At 39.2% G+C, this 24,064-nt stretch overlaps 1 protein-coding gene across 2 annotated transcripts in view; it reads right to left on the reverse strand.

The window, feature by feature from the left end:
- syt6a (synaptotagmin VIa) overlaps positions 1–23,214 on the reverse strand; it is a 59,527-nt gene extending 36,313 nt beyond the window's left edge. The window contains exon 1 of one of the 2 annotated variants that reach the window (XM_044211682.1): positions 22,905–23,214. In XM_044211682.1, the coding sequence (XP_044067617.1) occupies positions 22,905–23,061 (157 nt within the window). In that variant the 5' untranslated portion in view covers positions 23,062–23,214. The remainder of the gene's footprint in view (positions 1–22,904) is intronic. The other variant, XM_044211680.1, reaches the window with a different exon arrangement.
- Positions 23,215–24,064: the final 850 nt, after the last annotated feature.

Consider the following 24,064-nt stretch of genomic DNA (forward strand, 5'->3'; position numbering starts at 1 on the left):
ATCCAGTGGTCCTGTAGTCAAATCACATCATTCAGTTTTCCTGTGATGTAGCTGTTACAAGCAGCATACACAACAATACCCTTTAAACATTAACAATGCATGACAGATTTATTTCTAAGAAGTGAACAGCATGACAATCGGCTGACAGCAGCTGGACGGACCCTTGATGGGGCATTGATGGGTGTAAGCGGCGGGATAGTGATGCTTCAGCTAAAGGTAGACTGCTGAGGAGTGTTAGCCAAACAAATGCCAGTATGTAGCTGAGCACAATACATATGAGCCGGGACTGTTAGATTTAAAAAACCTGCTATCCCAAACGTGATTTATTTTATATTGAGGGATTGCATGTAAAAGATGAGGGTGATATACAGCATTTTCCACTTGACATCTCAGACATAACGTGGACAGATGGTGCATTTTGTGCAATATTCTGTGTATTCTGTGTACTATTCTGTGTACTACTTCCGTGCAATATTAGTTTTCCCTTGTTAGTTTTTTCTTATTTATTGCTACTGATACTATATACCTCAATTACTCTTCGACAGTACATGCACCTCCGCTTATTAATATTATTTATTACATAAGTAGTTACATTGTATTTTAGACTGTACTTTCATCATCAACCAGTAAACCCACTTGGTACTTGACACTTAGTTTATCTTATACTTATACCGACATGATACTTAATTTATTTCTGACCTGTTTTATAGTGTTTATAGTGTATCATATCGTTTTCTAGTACTTTCTCCTGTGTGCACTGACGTTAAGACGAGCTACTGTAACAAAGAGTTTCCCTACGGGGATCAATAAAGTATTTCTGATTCTGATTCTGATTCTGATTTTGACTGCAAAGTTTGGAGCACAGTTATTTAAAGGCGAAACTTAACTTTGACCATCCAATGCTGGTAATGATGATACACACAAAACTTGCTATGCATTCCCATCTATCCTTGCAGATGACATTAATCTGGCTAATTACAGCCGGATAATTAAAGGTCAAACTCAGACCTCTTAAAGCATGATTAATTGATTTTTTTTTGGTCACTTTAGGAGGAGCGGAAAAATCTGTAAACACCACAGTGACATATTATGCCCATATAAAGTTGTTATGGCTCCCATGTTACCAAACAGTTGCCTATTTACACATCTAGCAGTTACATACAACATTAGCATTCATTTGGAGTCACTTTTCTGGCCACCTGACAAATGTAAGTCCAATATCCACTCTTTTTTTAGCTCTCTTTTAGTTTTCACTAACTCCGACGAGGAACTATGTGGCTCTTTTGCTGCTAAATGCTCCACTACATGTGGAACCACTCATGTACAGTGGGTTAATTGGGAGATTTTTCACTGAAAACAGCTGCATTCTGCTGTGACTGGAAATTAGGTTGATGAGAGCAGTGAGAGGGAACCAAAACAATAAAGTTGTGGGAAATAAAATCAAAAGAATGAGCTGAAAGACACTAAAATGCAGCTGAGCTGAGCTGAGCTGAGGGGAACTGCACTGGTTAACATTCATATAATAGAAGGCTTCACTTCGCGACACATATAATGTCTTGTTTTTGTTGACCTCCAGTGGTTTAACTTCTCACCTTGCTGCAGTGATGTACAGATGTACTCCAGGACCCCATGACATCACTATTGGGTGAAACAGGCTTGAAACTTTTAACCAGAGAGGGCAGCAAAACACTGCTTTTTAGCCTGGCGTTAAGTGACTCATTAAACAGCCGTGCAGAAAACTACAGAATAATGGTGACCAACTAAACTTGATCATATGCCTACAGATTTATAACCAAGTCACACTTATATCATCTCTCAGCATCAACGTTGCTAGAAAATTGTATTTAACACACTTGGACTTCTAGGTGGGGCGAAAGGTCTGAGTTTGGGTTGGCTCCCACCATAGTGAGTACAGCGTCTGCTTTTCTATGGCTCTCAGAGGTGAATATAACCAGTGGCAGGACAATGTCATCATCAACATTAGTCACCAAGCTTCCTGATTATAAATGCAAAGGACTACAGCGAGTCTGCCCTAGCAGACTGCAAGAAATTGTCTAAGGCAAACATGAGATGAGAGAGGGAGTTCCCCATGCGGCCCAGAGTAATGAGGGTCATAAGGTCCCTGGGGCCTGAAGCAAAGCACTCAAAGGCCCTGAATACTGAAGCCATAGGGACCATTGTCTTGCATAGCTGCTACGGTCCTCGAATCATTCTTGAGAGATACAGCCTCGTCGTCTCCCCCCAGCACTTCTGCAATTCTCCAATATGGTCATTTAGTCAAGGCACTGTTGCAGCAGGCAATTATTTATGACTACACCTGGAGAAAGCATGTGAAGGAGGTTTGCACTACCTCATTTTCCTTCATAACTGATTCATAACAAGAGCAAGCTGCGGGCAGTGAACTGTCCTCTTGGTTGACGATGATGATGTTGAATATGGCATTAAGGGCTGTCTCAGGAGCAGCTGGAGCACCACCTTAGTGAGCAGAAAAAATCTATTCTTTGTCTAGGCTAGTTTTCCAGAGGAAAAGGTCACCATGGTGCCATTTTACATGCTTGTACTACAAAAGAGTACGGAAGCCCTGAGAGGCAAGTGAGAAAAAAAAATTACTGGTGATCCATTTTCTTAATCTGATCTAAATTGTTTTCTCTCCTGTGTTTATGAAAAAATGTTTTGCCAGGATAATTTTTCTAAGTTACTTTTTTTTGTTCATCTGTGAAAACAGGTGGGAAAAAAGTTTTGGCAGGTGAAAATTTTTTTTGGTTCATTTTTAGTGTTTAGTATTTGTTGTTGTAATTCTCATTTTGGCCACAAGAGGCTGAAGTGTTCCACTTCCCCATTTTCTAAATAGGACTAAAAGCATTAATGTTTTCTTCCAGGTGAAGTGCTGATTAAAATACATTTCTAGCCAAAAGACAGACATGACAGTAATGTTACTTAACTTGCAAAAAAAATTTATCTACCTTCTGTTTAGAGTGCATGGAGAAAACTTACCCGGAATGAGCATTACAACAACTAACAAATTTAAAAAAAAATTACTTAGAAAAATTATCCTGGCAATGCTTTTTTTCACCTGTTCTTAAGTCATGAACACAGGAGAGAAAACAATTTAGATTAGACTTAGAAAATGGATCACCAGAATTTTTTTTCTCACTTGCCTCTCAGGGCTTCTTTAGAAGAGAGCACAGCATGGTAAATAAATAAAAGCAAAGTCATAACAGGGTAAAATAGCTGAAAAACAGCAGCAACTGCAAACACAATAGAAAGTCAGCCATGCTGCCCAGGTGGTTTGCAAGCCTGGGGAAACTGGGCAACCAGCGAAAACACTCAGATATGAGATGTAAGATAACAAAGGTGTGTCACCAAACTGTAGTAAGGTTCACTTCAAAGCATGCCAGAACCAGCAGACAGAATTTACCTCTGGATAGCTGGATAAGGCTGTAGAGCACTAACCCGAGCATCTGCAGCTGACTAACACAAGTGGATTAACACTGATTAGGGGGCCCTCAGGGTAGATGTCTACCCAAGAGGCCAAACATAGAAATTATGTGAAATATGTTACACTTTAACAGCCTTGAATGGAGCAAGGAAAAAACATTTAGCTGAGGTGTGGCTGTCACTACAATCCTCTGTGTAGAGGCCACAAAGCCAGAGAGACCTAGAATCAGTGGTACAAAGTAACTAGGTACATTAACTCAAGTACTGTTCTTAAATAGAATATTTTCTATTTCTGTTTCTTGTACTTTACAGTATTTCCATTTTCAGAAATATTGTACATTTTACTCCAATGCATTTATCTGACAGTTGCAGTTACTGGTTACAGATTAAGATTTTAGATAGAAAACACATGATAAATGTATAAAATACAATGTATTGTTAAAAGCAGTGATTCTTTCTCAGATTGTGTCCTCTAATAATAAGCAGTGTCTAGCAGGGGTCCTTTGACATGTGTCACATGTCGATGAGTTGTTAGCAGTTCCACTAAAGAGACATTTACCTTCTAAATGTCTGAAATGAGATGATCTCATTTAAATAAGTGTTTGAGGCCAAAATAAATAAAATTCTCCAATATTTTACAAAAAAACAAAGATTAGAGAAAAGTCCAAAATATGAAAACAGATTTGTATAGAAGACCTTTTTCCTTCTTTCCTCATTAATCATCTTACGACCACTCAGATTTATCTTGTGACCCTTTAGAGAGACCCGACCCATAAATTAGGAACCACTGGATTAAACTACTGTGAGAATTAATAATTTAAACGAAGGTTGCTTGCCTATTATATTAATACCATGTTGAAACTTACACACATACACACACGCAGGACATGAGGCTTAACAATTCAAAGTGTTGTCCTGCAGACTTGCTGACTGCAGGGAAAAGTTGATTAGCTGTTGCAAACAGGCTTACATTTATACAAAGAAACAGGGATATCAGACAGAACATCACGTACTGACGACAGTATGTATTGTAATGGCCATGAGAGGAGAAGTAGCAGTTATGGGGAGCGGCGCAAGGTCAGTAAACAACTCACAAACAAGAAGTGTAGGGTTCCTCCCCCTAGGGCGCCGTCACCTCAAGATGGGTGGAGTCGTGTGCCAAGAGACTGGGACCCGCCTGTGCACCAACAAGGGAAAGCCAAGTCAAACACCCCCTTCTTTTTACAACCAGTCAGATAACTGCACATTTCTATTATAAAACCCTGTGTAATGTTAAGAAGAGCACTCTTTCCTAGGATGTTGGCTACTGACTAACAGCTTGCTGGCTGTGGTTTACTGAATAGAAAAGATCCTTGTACAAGATATGTTTTGATCCTCCAATGCTTAATAAATGACAAATTGAGAAATAGACTTTCTCTGGACTGTTCTTCCACAAATAAACAAACGCGCTGACACTACCAAACAGTAAATACAGTTGATAAAACTAGCTCCATCTCGAACAGATACAACAGTAAAATGCTGCTTACACATTGATGCATCTGTGTCAACAATCTAATAATAAGTAATATAATAATATATCTGGGGCCATTTCTTCTGCAGAATATGTACTTTTACTTTTGATACTTTTGCTGATAATACTTACTTAACTTATGTCTTAAGTTTTAATGCAGGTTTTGAGTATGTTTACATTAATGTATTGGTACTTTAACTCTAGTAAAGGATCAGAATACTTCTTCAGCCACTGCCCAGAGTGTTAAAGAAAAATTAGTGAGTTCTAACTACCTACCTGCCCAACTGACTTACTGAAACTGTGTGAAGAAGATAACAGATTAAAAGATTAAAGAGATACCCTGATGATGAGGGCAAATGTGGGGGCATTAGGTCGGAAATCAAAAGACTTTGCTGCCAAAATCTCTCGACCTGTGCATGTGTAAGTCGATCTTATCCCGTCTTAAATGCTGCCTCAAGCCAGAAGAGAAAGGAAGTAGTACAGCGTTTCACTACCAAAGGCTTATTTCACAATTGCTCTAATTGCAGAGGAGAACATCTCTTTTCATGCAGTGTTCGAATTACAGGTTAGCTTATTCCATGGTCAGATCAGACCTCCAGTTTTGGAGGCGATACATCAGTCAAAGAACATGGTGATGGACAGAGTGGATACTCAGCTTTAATGCACAACAGAAATTCTGAGAGGCCGCTGAAGTGAATGTGCTGACAGGAGGTGTGGTGTAGCTGGTCGTTGAGAATCACCGATCTGTAGGCAATGGTTTTTCCAGGAACAGAGGAACCGTTTTCTGCTCCCAAGGTGGTTTCATTTCAGATTTTCACTCATCACAGTTCCTTACCTCTTGCACAAGGACATACAGTAGCCTAAAATTTCTCTTGAGGGAAGCTCTTGTGGCTCATTCGCTCCTTATCGCTCTCTTCATCATGAAAATGTCAGCATGTCATGCCACAGTGTGCTTTTTAAGAGAAGGAGAAAGAAATGATCTGATTGGTCCTACCTCACCTACCTAAAATGCATTCCTAAGCCCACTGTGTTGTAACTTTTTACCACAAAAAAAGTCATGTGTGCTTGTACAGTCTTGTCTGTACTTTGTGCCATGTGGAACTGATCAACAAAACTAGAGCCTTTAATCCTTCACAAACCAAAAGTTCCGGGTACACATATCCCTCTTTGAGTTGTATTAAGTGATATACAAATAAACCTAGATTTGCTTGAATGGACATAAATATAGCACCACAGATTTTAACAAAACTAGAAGGTGCAGTACTTTGTATTGTAGGGTTGACTATTGACTATTTACTTGTCTTTAAATCTCAAATGTATTGGTTTATTGGACATATCTGGGTAAACATTTAATTCTTTTAGGATGGTTGACATTGTCCCTTGCTGTCAGTGAATGTGGAGAAAGCAATCTTGAATACATACATAACTTCAAAAAATGCTCTGGCACATCCAACAGGGTCACTCCTCACCGGGGATGCACTCAGCACAATTCATCTTTCTAATGAACCATACATCAGGAGCCTACTGTCCTCTTAGGCTTCAAAAACACATTGGATCTGCTTATGGCCAGTAGCCCAGCGAGAAAATCTAAGTAGAGTTCAAAGGGAACTGAGCTCTGGCTGGAGGACTGTGTTCCCCAGGGACTGATGCTTCGAGAATAAAAATCTAAATCAAAATCCACTCAGGTATTTGCCTGAGGAGAATTAATACAGCCCCCTGAAATCCTCCCATGCATCAGCAAGGCTGACCTGGAACTGTGCGTTAACTTGGAAAGGATGGGAAGAAGGTTAAAGGAAGTAAGGCCGGACTCAAGAGCCGCAGGCATGAGAGTATGTTCGGGGAATGGATGCCGTCTTCTGCTGCCTTAATGAATGAGCAGAAATGGCTATAGGCTCTGTTCTCTTTCTCTCGGGTATCACATCAACTCTATTGTATTTATAACTTTGTCAAAATACACTAATTTCATATGAGTCTGCACAACATGCAAATAAATTAGTGTGTGCCCAGCATTTCTAGGTCTTCTCTTGATGGTTTCCTGTGATGGCTCCCAGTTACAAGACTTCTTGATGGAGGAGTTATAAACAAAGAGGCAACCTCTGATACCAAATGGCAAATTTCTTCGATTTTACATGACAATTTCAGTGATTGCCATCGCAGTCACTGAAATTGCCTATTCTATTTTTACACATGATATCACATGATAATCATAGGAATCACAACTGGCCTGTCAAGTGTTTTACACGGAAAAGCGGTGTGCATTGGACTCTATTAAGAGTTTGGACTGTGGTGTCTTTTTTTATTTTAGCCTTTCCAAAACCAAACATACAAGAGCAGAAGTGTAGGGAATGAGATTAAACAGTGTGTTTGTCTGCTCTAACGTAAGCTGCAAACATTAGCATGCCTGGCTAACTAGCTTACTACCTACAGTTGTAAACCAGAGCTACTTCCAAGACCAAGGAGCATTTCATCCTACGTTACTTTGTGGTACAGGTTACCAAAAAAAAAAGCCTCGTTCACGATAGCACATCCACGTGTCTTTATTGGATTGGGGGAAGTTTATACTCCAGCAATCCTGGAAGCCTTTCCTCTTGTAATGTGAAACATACTGTTTGAAATGTTTGTATTATGTTAAACTCAAATAAGAGTCTGATTTTACATTTTTCCTAATCATACTTACAATACTAGGACTAACCAGTTCTACACTGCAATACAAGAACAATGCTTCTTTATTTCCATATCCTCTACGTGGATCATCAACTGGCAAGGCTGCTGACTTTATGGGACTTTACAGGGTTCATGTTTTAAAACGCATCAGCTGGGAATATTAAAATATCACACAGAGACAGATTTTTCAACCAACTCGCAGTGGTGGAAGAAGTACTCAGATCTTTTACTTAAGTAAAACTAGCAATACCACAGTGTAGAAATACTGTGTTACAAGTAAAAGTCTTGCATTCAAAATTTTACTTTTTTTTTACTAAGTAAAAGTAACTAAGGGGTTGGAGGGGCTTAGCGAATGGTCAGTTAAGTTTAAAACTCAAGGGTAGAGAGTTATTGGTGTTTTTTCAGTACATATCCTGACAGTGTAAGCACAGAAGTTCTTTGCTGAGCTGCAGAGGGATATATCAGTTCCTGATCAAGTCAGGCAGAGGCCGGATATTACAGTTCTTCTCCTTCTAGTGGTTTGAGCAGTCCAGGGAGAGTGTTTCCATTTCCTCTCTCAGACCGACCTGCTCCACTCTGAATGCAGGGCAGCTCTCCAGCACTCTCTGACACATTATCCTGGCCAGATGCCACAGGGGCTGTGGCTATAAGAACATCAAATGTATTCTGCCTTGGATTGTATAGGATGTTGGAGACAGACTCATTACCATGTAGACCCTGTTGGTATCCAGAGCCCACTCACCTCAGGGTATTTTTAGAATGGAGTGGGTCAATGGTGGATTTACGTGAAGGGTATCCTTGAAAGGGGATTCAATCATTGTCAGCTGTATAATACCATAGGGGGGGGAAAGCACTGAACAGCAACTATTTAAAGCTGCACTTATCAAATTTGTTATATTAACGATGGGTCAAATTAATATATGTATTATTAAAGCGGTCACCTGTAGTGACAAACTTACTGATAATTATCACCCAGCAGTTCTCCTCAGCTCTGTAAAACATTTTAACGTCTTTCAGCTCATTGTTTTGGTTTTATTACCCACAACTATTTGGTTTACTCTTCGGTAGACAGACAAAGTTAGCGACTGGCTGGTGAACATAGTGGAGCATTTAGCTGCTAAAGAGACAAATATTTCCCTCAAGAAGTGTAGAGAACCATACAGAGTGAAAAGAAGAGTGAATACTGGACTTACATTTGTCAGGAGGCCAGAAACATGACTCCAAATGAATGCTGGGTGTGTAAATATGCAACTGTTTGCCATATCAGTTTGAGTTCTGCTTAAAAAAAGCAGAACTCAAACTTTATTAATGTTATGTCAGTAAACTTCTCACAGTACATTTGTTTTTACCAATAAGAACAGGCGTGAGTTACTTAGTTGTATATCAAGTATATGCAGAAAAACATGTATATGCATGCATTATAGGACAAAAAACTACTTAAATATTTAATTAATTAATTAATATTTAGTATATAGCATTAGTGTAACACATTAAATACACATACATGAAAATGTATTCCTTATATTTATTCTTATATATTATATTACAAATAGTAGATGTTCAACAGTGTCCCTTGATACTGCTGTCCAAATTGTGAGAAACACCTGAGTTTGACCAAATATAAATGCAAAAGGACAGACATACCCAAACTGTAAGTACACAAACATATTTTGCACACATATAGGATTTTAGGGTCATTGTTTTGAATACTGGTGCTTGGTGCATTACTGCAGTATATTGAACTGGACTGGAATGGCCAGATGAGAAGAAGTAGAAATTAGATTGAGTGCAAAGTCATTCTTAAACCTGAAATAACTGATTTGGCCACTTGGGGAGCAGCAGAAACAAGTTGTGAACACAACATTGACATATCATCACCTTTTAAATTGATAAGCCGAATTTGTTACCAGCTAGTCGCTAGCTTTGTCTGTCTGTTGTTTGGTGCTGAGCAGGTAGTGTACAGTGGGTTTTTGAGCCTTTTCACTGAAAACAGCTGCCTAGTGTGGCCTATGAGAGCGGTGAGAGTGAACCAAAGCTGTAAAGTCACAGGCCGGACGGCTAAACAATGAGCTGAAACTCGCTATAAATCTCCGTAAAGCTGAGGATAGCTTCAGGTGATAATTCTCTGTAGGTTCATCACTATGGGCGACCTCTTTCACATTGTCTATTGAGACTGTAAAAATATAAATTATAGCCGCTTTAATTATAGTGTGCATGTATTTTAGTTATTATGCACCAAAGCGTTGTCACGTTGCCGAGTCAGAATCATTTTAGTTCACCCTGTTTCTTTCAGTATGGCTGTGGTTTAATCAGTCACAGTAGATGAGAAGCTGGTTATCATAATATTATAATGAAACACAGTAAGTGAACTGCTAACTAGAGTCTCAGTAACAAACCTTAAGGTATGTGTGCCATTTCTGCTGCAATGAAGTGATTATTGTAATACAGTGATATCATATGGATCCAACATTTTAAGGGGTGGTTTATGCCTGAGGCGCCAAACCTCGACTATTCCCTCCAGCCTTAGTGTAACATTTTGAAAGACATATCCATGGTTTGTCGCAGTCTCACACAGATTAAACATCCTGTGCACGCGCATGTTTCTGTCAGAGGTAAAAATTTGATAATGATGCTCCGTTCATCACTTAGTAATGCTTCTCTTCTCTGTCTTCATTCAAACCTGGCTCATCAAATGCATTAGTGACTGTGTTTGGTCAGTAACAGCCAGTGACAGCTGACACACCGATGACACAGACCGCTGCTTCACTGTCATGCCACACGCATGCATTGTATTCCCAGCATACCCACCCGACTCTGTTCTTAATTACACGCTTGGCTGGGGATTAGCTTGTCAAAGAGGGGGCTATGATCTACCAGGGGATGAATTACCATCTGTAAAGCTTATTTACATAGAGAGATTTCCATGTGACCCCCAGGTCATTACTGATAGCTTGTAAATTAGAGTGGCTCATTCCTGTCCCTCTCGCAACACGTTTCACCTGTTGTAATGTTAATGCCACACGGGTATGCCTAATTGTCATGTAAGTGAAAATGATAAAATCATAATCTACCTGCTGCTCAGGTCAGCTGTTTTCTAGACGTGGAAAGTCCACAGTATGATGCTGATCAGTAACACTTTATAGGTTTGTTATGTTTCTTACGAATTCCTAATCATTTCTTGAAAGGTTCCTGGAAATAACTGTAATTTGGTTTTAATTATAGGGAAGTTCTGAGACTGTTAGTTTAGTTGTGTTGAGTTTAAAAGCAGTTGGTATTTCCCTGAACTAACGTAACCCAAGTAAACATGCTTTTATTCATTATTCATTGAAAACTTTATCTTCATATGTTGAATTGCATGTTTGCATCCATTTAACACGGCCTGTATTTTCTCTATAATTAGTACCAAATCACATGTTGTTTTTCAGGAAATTTGTCTGAAAAAAAACCCTGAGTGTATAGGGTTGCGAAGTGGGAGGAGCTGCTGGTTCTGGAAGTGTTTTTTCCCATTCTGTATTCCCATTTCAGATTTTTTCTCTAAGCAATATCCTCAATGTTATTTAACATAGACACATGGGGCTCTCCCGCATAATGTAACGATCATGTAGGTTTACGTTAGAACCACCAGTTTGGATTATTTCAGCTTTGTTTCTGAGAAATCGTGTCTGTCATTTTGGCGGACAGCTCTAATGACTTGGCCCCCATTGCTATGGAGAAGAAGCCAGTTGTAGAAAATTCAAAACGCTTCGTCGTCGCACTTGTAAACAAAACACGTCGTCATAACTACTGAATTCATCCAAAACTGACCCAGAAATCCAACGTGAACTGAGTTTTTTGATAAAAGCAAAAAATCTTTTGCTCCTGCACATGACAGAATTTCAGGCTCAGTGATTGGGGGATTCTTGCTGAAATGCACATTGGGAGTCGAAGTTAACGTCTCCCTGGAAATTTTTAAGTACACAGTCTTGTACCTTTACTTACTAGATATCTATAATGCAGTTATTCATATTTTGTACTAATGATTCAACCAGGGGAGTTTGATGGCGATCCAAACCGTAGAAGTGCCCCAACTGTGAGTCATTCAGACATTGTCTGTGGGAAAAATTAATTGGACTTTTCCTTCCAGAATCAGGGCCCCCCCGAAAGAGCTCCTTCCACTTCACAACTGTATTGAATTTGAAAGGGTGTGTTTTATTGCTTTTCATTTCTATTTTTCATTTGCAAGAGAGATCTATTGTCTTGCTCAAAAGCTACATAGATTCACTTTAACTGCTCATTAACACTAAGTGTCTGCTCATTTGTTGTAAAGATTTATTCTAGTTAGCCTTCTATACATCTAGCAGAAACTTTAAAAGATGTAAGTCACAAGTTCGCAGCTCACCTGCCTGCGAATCTGTTAGAATTATTTATATGTTTCAGAAAAGTTCCACTTCTGCTATTTGCATTTCCTTACATATCTTGTCACATTATTTTCTGGTCAAAACTTGCACCTCCGCCTCAGAATGAATGAATTTCAAGTAATTTTGTCATGAATCACAATCCATATCTGGATATTTATTACTGCATCTAAAAGATAAATGAAATATGTAAATTTAATGGATGCATCTGTTGATGAATAATGGACCATGGCCCCCACAGCGTGTGCATATGAGGTGATTAGAACTACTCGTTTTCTGGCATTCAGTCTACCATATATTTCACTGTATACTGCACATAGGAAGCTTTTTTCTATAAGTTTTAGAGTTTTTTCCAATAACTCTTTACTCCTCTGATCTCCTGTGCCATAGTCTAGTGTTATTCCACTGATGTAATATTAGTGATAAAAATGCATCAGGGTTACATGGCTGTTTTCACATCTCCAATAATTCATAGTGAAACAATGGAGCAATTTTCCACTTATGGACAAGCTGTAAGGTCATTCCATCAATTCTTGTCAGCCTAGGTAACATCATTTCAGACCAGGCAGCGCCTGCTTTGCAGAGGGCACTAATATAATCAGAGGATGAAATGTCACAACAAACCTCAAAATTGCACCTCTATTTTCCCGTTCTGTGCAAAGAAGGAGAAAAATAAATCAAATTCTGCCTTTAGTTTTAATGAAACATGATCACCCAAGGTGTTCAAAAGCCTCGTGTATGACCCTACTAACACACACACATATTGACATGCTCACAAATCTAGTTCATACAGACGTAGACACACTTTTCTGTGCCTCCTAGTCTTTTGTCATGAGGTTGTTATTCAATTTGTCCTACCCCACATCTCCCTGATTGTACTTCTTGTGGGTCATGTTTCCTCAGGGGATTGTTAATGGCAGTATAAGTGAAAACACAAAATATAGGAAGCAGCAGAGATTCCAGGAAATGGAAATGATACAGTCAGAACTGATGGAGGGCCTTAGGCACCATATGTTCTCGTTGCACTGTGACTAACACATTTTCTGGCAGCTCACAAACAGGAGATTTATTTATTTTCAGACACAAAAGAGTACTGTCTACAACCCAAAAAAGATATTCTACACATTGTATAATGGACTATTGGTGCACTTGCCCTTTGGCTGCAGTTTAAAATAAATGAAGAAAAACATCTTCAATCACTGTCATAATACATAGCGGCAGAATTCAGTACACTGTTGGCATCATAGTATAAAACAATGCAGCGTTGCTTACATATTACACCCTTGGTTTGTCCCTTAAGCATTGGTATTTGTATTAAATTTAGCCTTTCATGTGTGCAACGTTTCTATCTAATTATTGAATAAAGTTTTAATATAGTAGACCGCCTCCTCATTATCTTGGCATAGCCTGTGGTTAGTTACAGTTTTAGTAGATAGAAAATATCTCACATCCTTCACCCAGAGGCTACAGGCGAAACACCTCACACCCTTCTGTTGGCTGGACCTCTTATGGTGAAGCATGACACGTGTTATTTTCACACACGTCTGTATGAGAATAATGACACTATTTCACTATGTCACTTTACTTATTGGAGATGTTTGTACAGTACATGTATATATGGTTTAATCAAAACTAATCTTTCCTGGAGGAATTCAATCTGCCCACGGCTACATGTGGAAACAGGATGTTATGTTGGTATTGAAAAACTGGATCGGATTTGACTGATATGTGAGTTAAATTAAATTTTATTTTGTCCTTTATATCATGATCTAAGAAAGAGGTTGTTGGGTAAAACCAAAGAAGACTTTTTTGGAGGAGGCGGACGTAATGAAAAGGCTTTATGACACTTTTGAATTTTCAGAGTATCTGGAATGTAGATGCTTTTATATTGTGTTTCTGTGTAAAACATGTTTTTCTTTCTTTTCTCTGGTTCAGGAACCATGTGATTATTATGTGCCATGGATACACATTATCAATGGTATTACAGGAAAATAAAGAATCCATTCATTCATACACTTTACAGTTTAAACTATTTTGCCCAACAAGCCCTGACATAATATTTTAGAGTGATTTCTTTCACATTAGTGGACAGTTGAAAAAGGCCACAGTGGATAAAACACTAGAAACCCCTTTCAGTATAATACAGCACCACAAACTACAGCTTTCAAAATGACCATAAAGTTGAATAAACAGCTCTCGCACACCTCTGACAGTCTGAACAAAAACGTAATACAGTACCCTTACTTTTGTAGGGCTGTTAATGCTGGATTGTTTTAGATTGTACAGGAGAGATTTTTCTGGTATTTCTGTGAACATTTTAAGCACCATAAGTAAAAAAAGATCAGTTAAACAGATGAGATTAGGAAAACAGATAAACAGTAAAATTTCTTCTTTTGTAATATGTATTGTTTGACTACCTTGAGCTTCTTTGTTGTTTAAAACAGCATTAATTGATTTCTGGTCACATGGCAAAGCAACAAACTGTGAACACAATTGAAGGACACATTATAACCTGATAAAGTTATCATGGTGAACGTGTTACAGCAGAACAGTTGCCTATTTACACATCTACAGTAGCTTCTGGTCTGGAAATAAAAATACACTCTTGGAAGCAAAGTAATTAAAGGCCTAGTTTATCTTTGACCGGTTAATACACATTAAATGTACACACCTATCCTTGCAAATCACATTAATCTGACAAATCACAGCGCTATAATTAAAGGTAAAAAAAAATAATAGGCTAATGAGCTCAGATTTAGATCAGTGTTAATTGATTTTTTTGGCCACTTGGGTGTAGTGAGGCAACCTGTAAACACAAAAAATCCATTATAAAAGCTCTTTCGTATCTGGCAGAAAAGTTTTTTTTTTAGATACCTAAATGGATGATTGTAAAACAATAACCCTAAATATGTTCTTATATGGTAATACCAGTATCAAGATCAACAGCCTGAGAATCCTGATTTCTATTACCTTCATTGACCTCTATTGTTGTTCTGCAGCAATGTCAATAAAAGAATTAGAACAGTGCTGGAAGAAGTATTCAGATCCTTTTATCAGCAAAATATACTTCAAGAATCGAAAGAAAGAATACTCATATGCAGCAGAATGACCCCCGTCAGTGTTATATTATTATATCGTTTGATTATAATTGCTGATCCATCACTGTGAAGCTAAGTTAATTACTTTATATACCGTTTGCTAGAGCTGTCAGATAAATGTAGTGGAGTACAAAGTACAATATTTCCCTCTGGAATGAAGTGGAGTAGATGTATAAAGTGGCAGAAAATGGAAATAATCAAGTAAGTGCCTTAAATTTACTTAAGTACAGTACTGATGTAAATGTACTTAGTTACATTCCACTACTGTCTTTTCTGGCTTTTCAAATGTGAGGATTTGATATTTTTCTTTGCCATACATCAATAGTAAACTGAATTATTTTGGTTTTGGGCTGTTATGGACTCGAATAAGAGAATGAATTTGAATATGTCACACTGGGCTCTGGGAAGTTTTAATGGGCATTTGTCACTATTCACGGACCAGCTTTAGTTATGTCTTTACAGATCTCAGTTCTGATTTTGTTCTTTGCTGGAACAATACCGTATGTTTAGAGTTCAACCATTTAGTTATATTACCCTGTAAGGCTGCAAATTAATTTGTGTTATGAAGTGTACAGGCTTCACGTCTGATTCTACACCATCAACCCTGCCAGTGTGACTGGAGTGTCGGCCCCAGAGGCCTAAAGCTTTCACCGTGACAGACAGCTCAAAAGCCATTATGACTAAACAGCAACATGAACTGAACCAGCCAGTGAAGATCTGAGACAGAAGAGGTACAGGGGGCTTTGTTAGAAAAGAGGGGAATGAGAAGAGCTTGACATCAGTGACGTGAGGGAGTCAAATGAAGAAAAACAAAAGACTGAGAACCACTTTCTTTTCTCCTCAGCCGCTACCCAAAAATGAGACCAACCATCCAAAAATATACTATAGTCAATCTGCAATTGATCTTTCGCCAAACCTTGCCCATAAACATTGATTGTTATAGCTCAGCAACCGTTACTAGGCAGGGCAAGCCTGTCAGTATATGTCAGTATATAAAGAGTTTGGAGAGGGGTTTTCTTTCTTTCCAAAGGCAAAACAACATGAGTAAAAGTGAAAGAATGCATTAAACAGTGTGTTTGCGTGGCCCTAACGTAAGCTGCAATGTTAGCATGTCCAGCTTACTAGCTGACTGCCTACAGTACTAACCTCACCCAGCGTTACTTCTAAAGCTAAAAGGCATTTTATACTTTGTGGATTCACAGTTTATGTTAAAAAGCTTCATTCATGTCCTGCACATCTACTGAGTAGTATTTTCCAGTGTGTGGAAGCTGATCCTAGATGCTACTATATTTAGGTTTAGGCTAACGTCTGTCCTGCTCTTTATTGGATTTGGGTTTACTGTCCAGTACCCCGGCCAGCGTGTTGTGTCTTTATTTTCATGTCCTCTACATGGATCATCAGCTGGTGAGGATGTTGACTTTTTGCCTGGGAGCTTTTTAGACTCATCTTTTAGCACGTTATCATGTATGTTGCCATCAGTGCATATTTAAGACCCCTTTACAGAGTTCTTCAAGTCAGCTTGAAACATTAAACCTGCAGTAACAGATTTTTTTGGCCACTTGGGGGCAGTGGAAACAAGTTGTGAAGACAACATTGACATCATCACCTTTTAAGTTGACATTGCGAACTTGTTAGCAAACATCCAGCAGTTACGGAGCAACATTAATCGTGTTTCTGGCCACCTGATGAATGTAAGTCCAATATTCACTATCTTTTCGCTCAGTTTTGGTCTCCACCAACTCCTGAGGGAAATATCTGGCTCTTCAGCTGCTAAATGCTCCGTTATGTTCTCCAGCTAGTCTCTAACTGTGTCTGTCTGCTGTTTGTTGCTGAGCAGGTAGTGTAGTGGGTTTTTAGAGCTTTTTTGCTGAAACAGCTGCTTGCTGCAGCCAAACATTATGCTATGAGAGCGGTGAGAGTGAACCAAAACAATAATGTTGTGGGCAGGACAGCTAAACAATCTGCTGTATGTGAACAGAAAGCTTGACATGCGTAGCAACAGTAACTAAGGGGGGGTGGAGCGTAGTGAATGGTCAATTGTTGTATTTCAGTACCAAATTGTAGTATAATGTTATGCTCCAGTGGGGCAGAAGGTGAAAAAAGAGAATTTTGTTCTCATGCCCTGTTGAGTTCCTCCTCATCCTGTGAGGCTCTCAACGCTCTGCTTGCTTGGGGCCCGATTCTTTAATCAATAAACCAATGTTACTGCTCAATAGCTCAGCAGAGGCCTTGCCCAGTGCGCTGGCCTCGGTAACACACAGCAGGTTTCTGCATTACTCATCCTCCTAACCCTTTTGTCATTAATGACACTGATGGATTTTGTGGGAGAAAACCATGCAGAGAGATCCCGTTTATAATGCTGTTCAGACTGCTTACAGAGCTGAGTGGTATCCAAGCCACTGTTTGACTTTTGTCTTTAGCATGTTCATTTTAATGAAAAATGTGTTCCACTTGGGCGACCATTATTTCCTCCACCCACTGAACTGGCTCACTGACTCTACTCTGCTGTATCTGTTTGATTTTAACCCCTGGTGTCATCAAAAGACTCTTACATTAAATAATCTTACACCTCCCCACTTTAAGGTGCAAAGAAAGGATAAAGGCTGGATTAATAGATACGACCACATAAACCTTCCTAATGCTGTATTTTTGATCAGTTTCCCTGCCATCTTACTTGAGTGAATGCTATAAAAAAAAATTTTTAATTATTCTAATGATTACAACAATAATAGCACGGGCCTTTGAGGACTGGCGTTTGGTCTTTTCATGACAGCTGAGACAGACATTTTTCAGCGTGTTATCTTCCACAACAGGAACAAGCCATGTCTCCAGTGTTCTTTTGTGGTCTACGGTGAAATGTTGTATCAATAAAATACAGAGACAGTAGACAGTGGGTATGAATTATTGAAAGGCACAGTGGTTCGGCTGGGGTTCTAATCTCCACAGTGCAGTTAATTTGATGTTCTTGTTTTTTTGTTTTTGGATTCAACCTGCAATGCACCATCCGTCCCTGCAAATACCACGGATAGAGAGGAGCAGACCAGTGGGAACTAAATGAATGATCCACTGAGGCTAATGTCCTCTGCCAGCCATGGTCTTGTTTAATAAACCTCAAGATGAGATGGGCATGCGAGAAATAATGAGTTCAAAAATAAGCCTCGTCAATTCAAGCCCACACACCTGAAGCTGCACCTAATAAAGAAAGTGGAATTTGTAATGAGGGTGAGTGTTGTGTGTGTGTGTGTGTGTTTGGATGAGGGGGTTGTAAGTGCATCCCGCCATTCATTAGCTACACCGGCTTTAAGGGATATGTTTTGTAACCTGTAGCAGCGCACTGGAGTGATTATCAATATCTAAGGCAGGCAGTTGATCAGTGGGAAATGTTCGCTCAGCAGAGTGTGAGACGCCGATCCGAGTTCTCATTTATCTCACTGAAAAAGTCTTGTGTTGCCTTTCACACGCACAGCAGGTGGGTCCAGCGCGGTGACATGCCGAGCCTTGATTGGAATACAATCAGCCAGCTCAAGATTCAACAAATTGGTCGATAAAGACAATGGGTTATTATCTCCCAGCCGCATCAGGACAGGGGAATTAAAGTCCCAGGCTTTCCAATTAGTCTTTCTTATTTTATCATAATCGATTTGAAACTAGCGAGGGGATACTCAGCCAACAGCGGGGAGTTCAGAGGGAAATTTGCTCCGGTAAAATGACTCTGCTGCTGTGAGCCTGATAGCTGCAGATATATTCAAACAGCTGTATGTTCGCGAACCTAATTTGCTTTTTTGCACTGTCACAGAGCAGAAAATGGGGCAAATTAAAGCAATTAATTTTATATTCTCAAATCTCCCTACAAAGAAAAATGAAAATTACAAATAGATTAAAGAATATACATACTAAATATTCGGGTTCATTGATGGTTTCAGCAAAAAAACACACCATTGACCAATATTTAGCAGAAAAGAGCCTTAGCAGTACAAATAGAAACACTATGGGAATGTATAGTTGTGTTTGACTGTGAAAAGTGCATCTTGGGGTGAGTTTATGGAGTAGTGAGAAATTAATAACCTGTATTACGTTGCAAGTTTAAGATAATTAAAACTATAATTGAAATTTTAATTCTCCTTTCTTTTGGGGAAAGGGAGTAAAAACTATAATGATACTGCCGCTGTGCATGTTATTCCATTTCCAAGGAGGATAAAACTGGCATTGCTATGAAAAGCACTGTGAACTTCAATTGTGCACTACTGACTGGAGCGTGTCTTTCGTTTTTTTGTTTAAAAAAAAAAAAAGTTTTTCATGCATTTCACTTCGGCTATCAACTATTAATGATTTAAGCGGTATGTTTCATTTCAATGATAAACATTTTGGGGGACCCACCTCTAGTATTTCCCACCATGCTGTTAATTTTGTATTTCACTCTCACTGCAAAGTGGAAGCTAGCAAGCTAAGCTAACTAGTAAGTAGCTTGTAAAGCTTTATTTCCCTCCAGTCTCTGTCCTTTATCTTCTTATCTCTGTACATTTATGAAGTAGATTCATAAAACCCAGGAATGCACGCATGTGTTTTGCTCAAGTTGACGCATTTTCGTGTAAATTCACCCAGGGCGAATTCGTGTTTAAACACACAGTTAGTCTAACTTGGCACTGATTACCACTAGACATTACTTTTTGTTACTTTATGTTATTTGAACACCTGCTAAACCACTGACAGGCACCTGGACACTTTGTGCTGTGTTTGCTCTGCATTATACAAAGGAAGGAGGTCTAGCTACCATTAGCTGTCTCTCTTTCGTGGGTTCAGTTGTGGTGATGGCAAATGACTAGACCGTCAAAACTCACAGCAAAAAGTTAATTAGCCCTGTAACCTCATGCTCTATAAGTAAGGTACGGATGAGTCACAGAGTAACAGAGTGCTCAGATCACAGATGGGGCTAAGCAATGGCCCCATACATTAACTCCATATGTCTCGATGATGGCGATATATATATAGATATCATCATTGTTTATTTAATATTTCTGTTTTACCTTTAACAAACACTATTTCCCATAAGCCCTAGACCACCGTCAGTTAGTCACAGCTGTCACAGTCCATGGGTGAGTCCAGAGGCTGCGGCTAGTTCAGACATGTCTGTAATAACAGCGGGAAAAAGTGGACTAACAGTGTAGACGTTTTTAGACTGCAGAAATTACAGCAAAAAGGTTACAAAAAGGACATTAGAAGAGAGTGCTGGTGGATATTGTTGATGTTTATGGACAAAAACTAAGTTAGAATGACGAAGTACCCTGCTTTACTGGTAAATTTTCATGGGAGACGTAAATTTTATACTAACAAATTAATTGTTGTTTAGTTTTGTTAAAAACACGAAGGTTTCAACCTCTAACAGAAAATAATAATAAAGTGCTATAGTAGATGCCAATTTGCCAATTAGTATGGGTAACAAATCCACTGAACACATTTCCGATGAAGGCCGATGAAGGAAACGCTGAATGAGAGACTGCGTTGAGTTACAGAAGCTACTGGAACAGCCAGGATAGCCCAGACATGACGTCAGGACTTTGTCTCTCTACTGAAGCGATATTACGAACTGTTTTTGTACCTGCCCTCACAGATATTGCTCCAATCAAATTGGTAGTACCAACATTGTCAGCTGGTACCAAAGATTCACGCCACCCCGTGAACACTAATATACAGGTCAGAAAAATAAATGAAACTTAAATTTCTTCTGTTCTATTACAATTTTGACCAAATAAGTACACAAATCAAAACAAACACCAAGTATATATACTGATTTGTACGCAAAAGGAATTTTGAATTCAGTTGGACTTTTAACTAACAAATATAACAATGTATCATCACAAATGGCATTTTTTTGTTACAGTAGTGTGGTAAAGATATTATAACTTTTGGTTAGTGTGATCTTTTTATGCCATATAAGTAGTGTTTCAATCTGTAGAAAATCTTTAGTTTATAAACAGTTCAGAAAGGTAATAATTCTACTTTATGTTTATTAGTAGTGGGTGGTGGTGTTGTACTGGTGTGTGTTTCTAATGTTCTGGCCCTCTCATGTATGTAAATGTGGTGGCCAAAATATTAGAAATATCTCTCAATATAAAGCAGTCCACTGCAAACTACAACCTCAATAATAAACATGTAGTTAAATTAATACCTCTCTGACAGTGTCAGTAAAAACTGAACATTATTATCTTTGTAAAGGCAGAATTTATGGCAGAGCTGTTGTTTTGGATCACATTAGATTGTACAAGTGTACCTAATGAAGTGGCCGGTGTACAAGGAGACATTTCATACAACCCCCAACCTACACATCCTCCAACATTATGGGAAGCAGCTTGTCTTTTGCTTCCTTGTGGCAGAAATAATTTAAATCAACGGCTACGTAACATGCAATGGCATTTAATGTCCCCACAGCTCAATAGTGGATGCCAGTGGCACTGTGATGTACGTTCAATTCCTCCAGTGAGAATGATGTGAGGTGACAGCGGATTTGGTCAGGATTGGTGTGACATGCACTCTGTGAACAGGGACCCATCCTTGAAAAAGCACCCACAAATAATATTTCCTCTTTCCTGTGCACCTGCTGACAAAACCAAAGACCAATTTCTCTGTCAAACATAGAACCGAAAATCAGTGCTCATGGACTTACAAGAAACTCATTGGTTGGAAGGAGAAATATAATATTAGATGGATTAGCAAGTGATTATAGATTACAGTTTTGGATATCTAATATGCAACAGATCACGTAATTGGTATGAAATCATATGCCCTGGTATACTTACTGCAATGGTATTCTAAATCCAGTTTTCCAAATAAAAATAAAGCATTTTCAAATTGTACACTTGTAAGCTCAACTATCTAAAAAATATTTACACTGAGAGCTCAGGGAAGACTGCTTTTCGAAATCTATAAAGCTGCAATTCTTTACACACCCTTTGGTCATATCTTGTACAGTGTAAATGTATGAGTTTCCTCTGCTTCTAGACAATTCAGCCAATATTTGCCAGACTGACCGGCACATTTTCACAACTAGAATTCACACAATGAAGACTTGAAGCGCACAAAGTCTGCCAGAGCCCATAGTAGAGCTGCTCCTTTAACAATGATTTCGAAGAGAGGGATTATTATTCCTTTAAGAAGGGTGAAGCCCACTACAAGTGCCAAAGCAACAGCTCCACAAGGCTGCAACAGATGTGTAAATCACCTCTCATGAATAAGTCAAAAATCCAATTCAGGATGTTGAAACTTTACTGAGTGGATTAAACACACAATGTTACTGCTTTTGTGCTCACATGTGTTCATATTTGTTTTTCACCCAGGCACAGCAACATACATTTGTGAAAAGGTTTCTCATCTCTTTTCTTTGTAAGTCTGAGTGGTAAGGACAGCATCAGCTGGGATTAGTCAGCCTTAAGGTTTATCTATGAATGGTATAAAAGCTCTGCTTACTGGAGCAAACTGGGGAGTTTGTTTTATTCAACTATTGCTCCCTGTTGCCCTGAGGTCACAAAAACTCATTAAGGATGTATTAATGACTCTGTCGATGCTCTGTCTGAGCAACCATCTGTGACCGTACATGTGGTAAAAAAAAAGTAAAACCACATGTTAAATGGCAAAAAAGCAGAATGTAGCTCTGTCATTCACATACAAGTAAAGCATTGCTATATACAAAATCTTTTAAAATTAGCTTTCTTCTGAGGAAAAGCTGAACATGGAGACTTACAAAGCACATCAGGAAAGCTACTGCCTTACACCCAATATAGATCAGGAGTTAATTATAATCCTTACCCGGTTCTTTGCGGTCAGAGCTCTGGCTGGACAACAGGAAGAGGTAATCCTGACAGGTGTCCCGATCCAACAGTGTGCTGTTGTGAAGGCAAAGGTCAACAATTAGGGTCACAGCTTTCTGACAGACCATGTCATACTCCTCTCGGTCAGAACTCATGCTCCCAGCAGCATCCTCAGCCGTTGTGTGCTCATCCAAGGGGACTAACACACCCACACACACACGCAGCAGCCTAGCATGCAGAAGATAAATGCAACTCGTCTCTGTCCTCGGCTGATTCTTCTCCTTCTTCCACACTCTCTCTAGTGTGTTTACACACAAACACACTTGAGTGTATGTGCATGTTTGCGTGTGTGTGTGTTTCAGTTTGTGTGTGTATTGATGTGTGCAAGCAGGGCCAAGATTGTTGAGTGCATGAATGTGGTGTATGACATAAATGTTTGTGTATGTATGTGTGTTCAATAGTGTGTGAGAACTTAATGAATCACATTTGTCCCCAGGTGAGGGCAGAATTATTGCATCACATAAATGCTAAAGAAGCAAGTCAAGTGAAACAAACATGAGCAATACTCCATACGCCAACAAGCACCGGAGCCTAACGACGACCCTACCCCCCTTTACCTCCCGTCTCTTCATCCCTCCGTTTCGACATCGCTCCCCACTCACCCCCACCCTTGATCTGACTGTGATGCCACCACCACTCCTTCTCTGAGTGTGCACAAACTAAAAAAAAAAACATAACGACCACTGGGCTTGTTTTTCTCAGGTTTGACTAACACGGCTGGTCCCTGCAGGTCAGAATGTCTCCTGTGATAAATTTCCCCCGAGCTGAACCACCTGTGGCTGCCAGGTCTCGCCGCTGCCACCGACAATCCCCCATCGCTCTGATTGTGATCCCTAACGGTTTACAATCTGTAATGATGAGGGTTCAACTATGTGTCTGTGTGAGAAAGAGAGAAACAGGGAGAGGGACCAATTTGTGAGGCTGCATACAATGTGATCAAATGGTCACTTAGACATGCTGATATACAGTATGTGTTTATTTTACATACAATGTTTAATTGCGTAGAACTGTTTGTAGATGTAAATAAGTGGGAATTGGGATGTGAAATTGCTCTAATGTATCTGTTGGGACACTGTAGCTAATGAAGCCCAATGAAAG

The sequence above is a fragment of the Siniperca chuatsi genome, linkage group LG10 (genome assembly GCF_020085105.1).
Source record: "Siniperca chuatsi isolate FFG_IHB_CAS linkage group LG10, ASM2008510v1, whole genome shotgun sequence".
In the NCBI taxonomy this organism is placed as follows: domain Eukaryota; kingdom Metazoa; phylum Chordata; class Actinopteri; order Centrarchiformes; family Sinipercidae; genus Siniperca; species Siniperca chuatsi.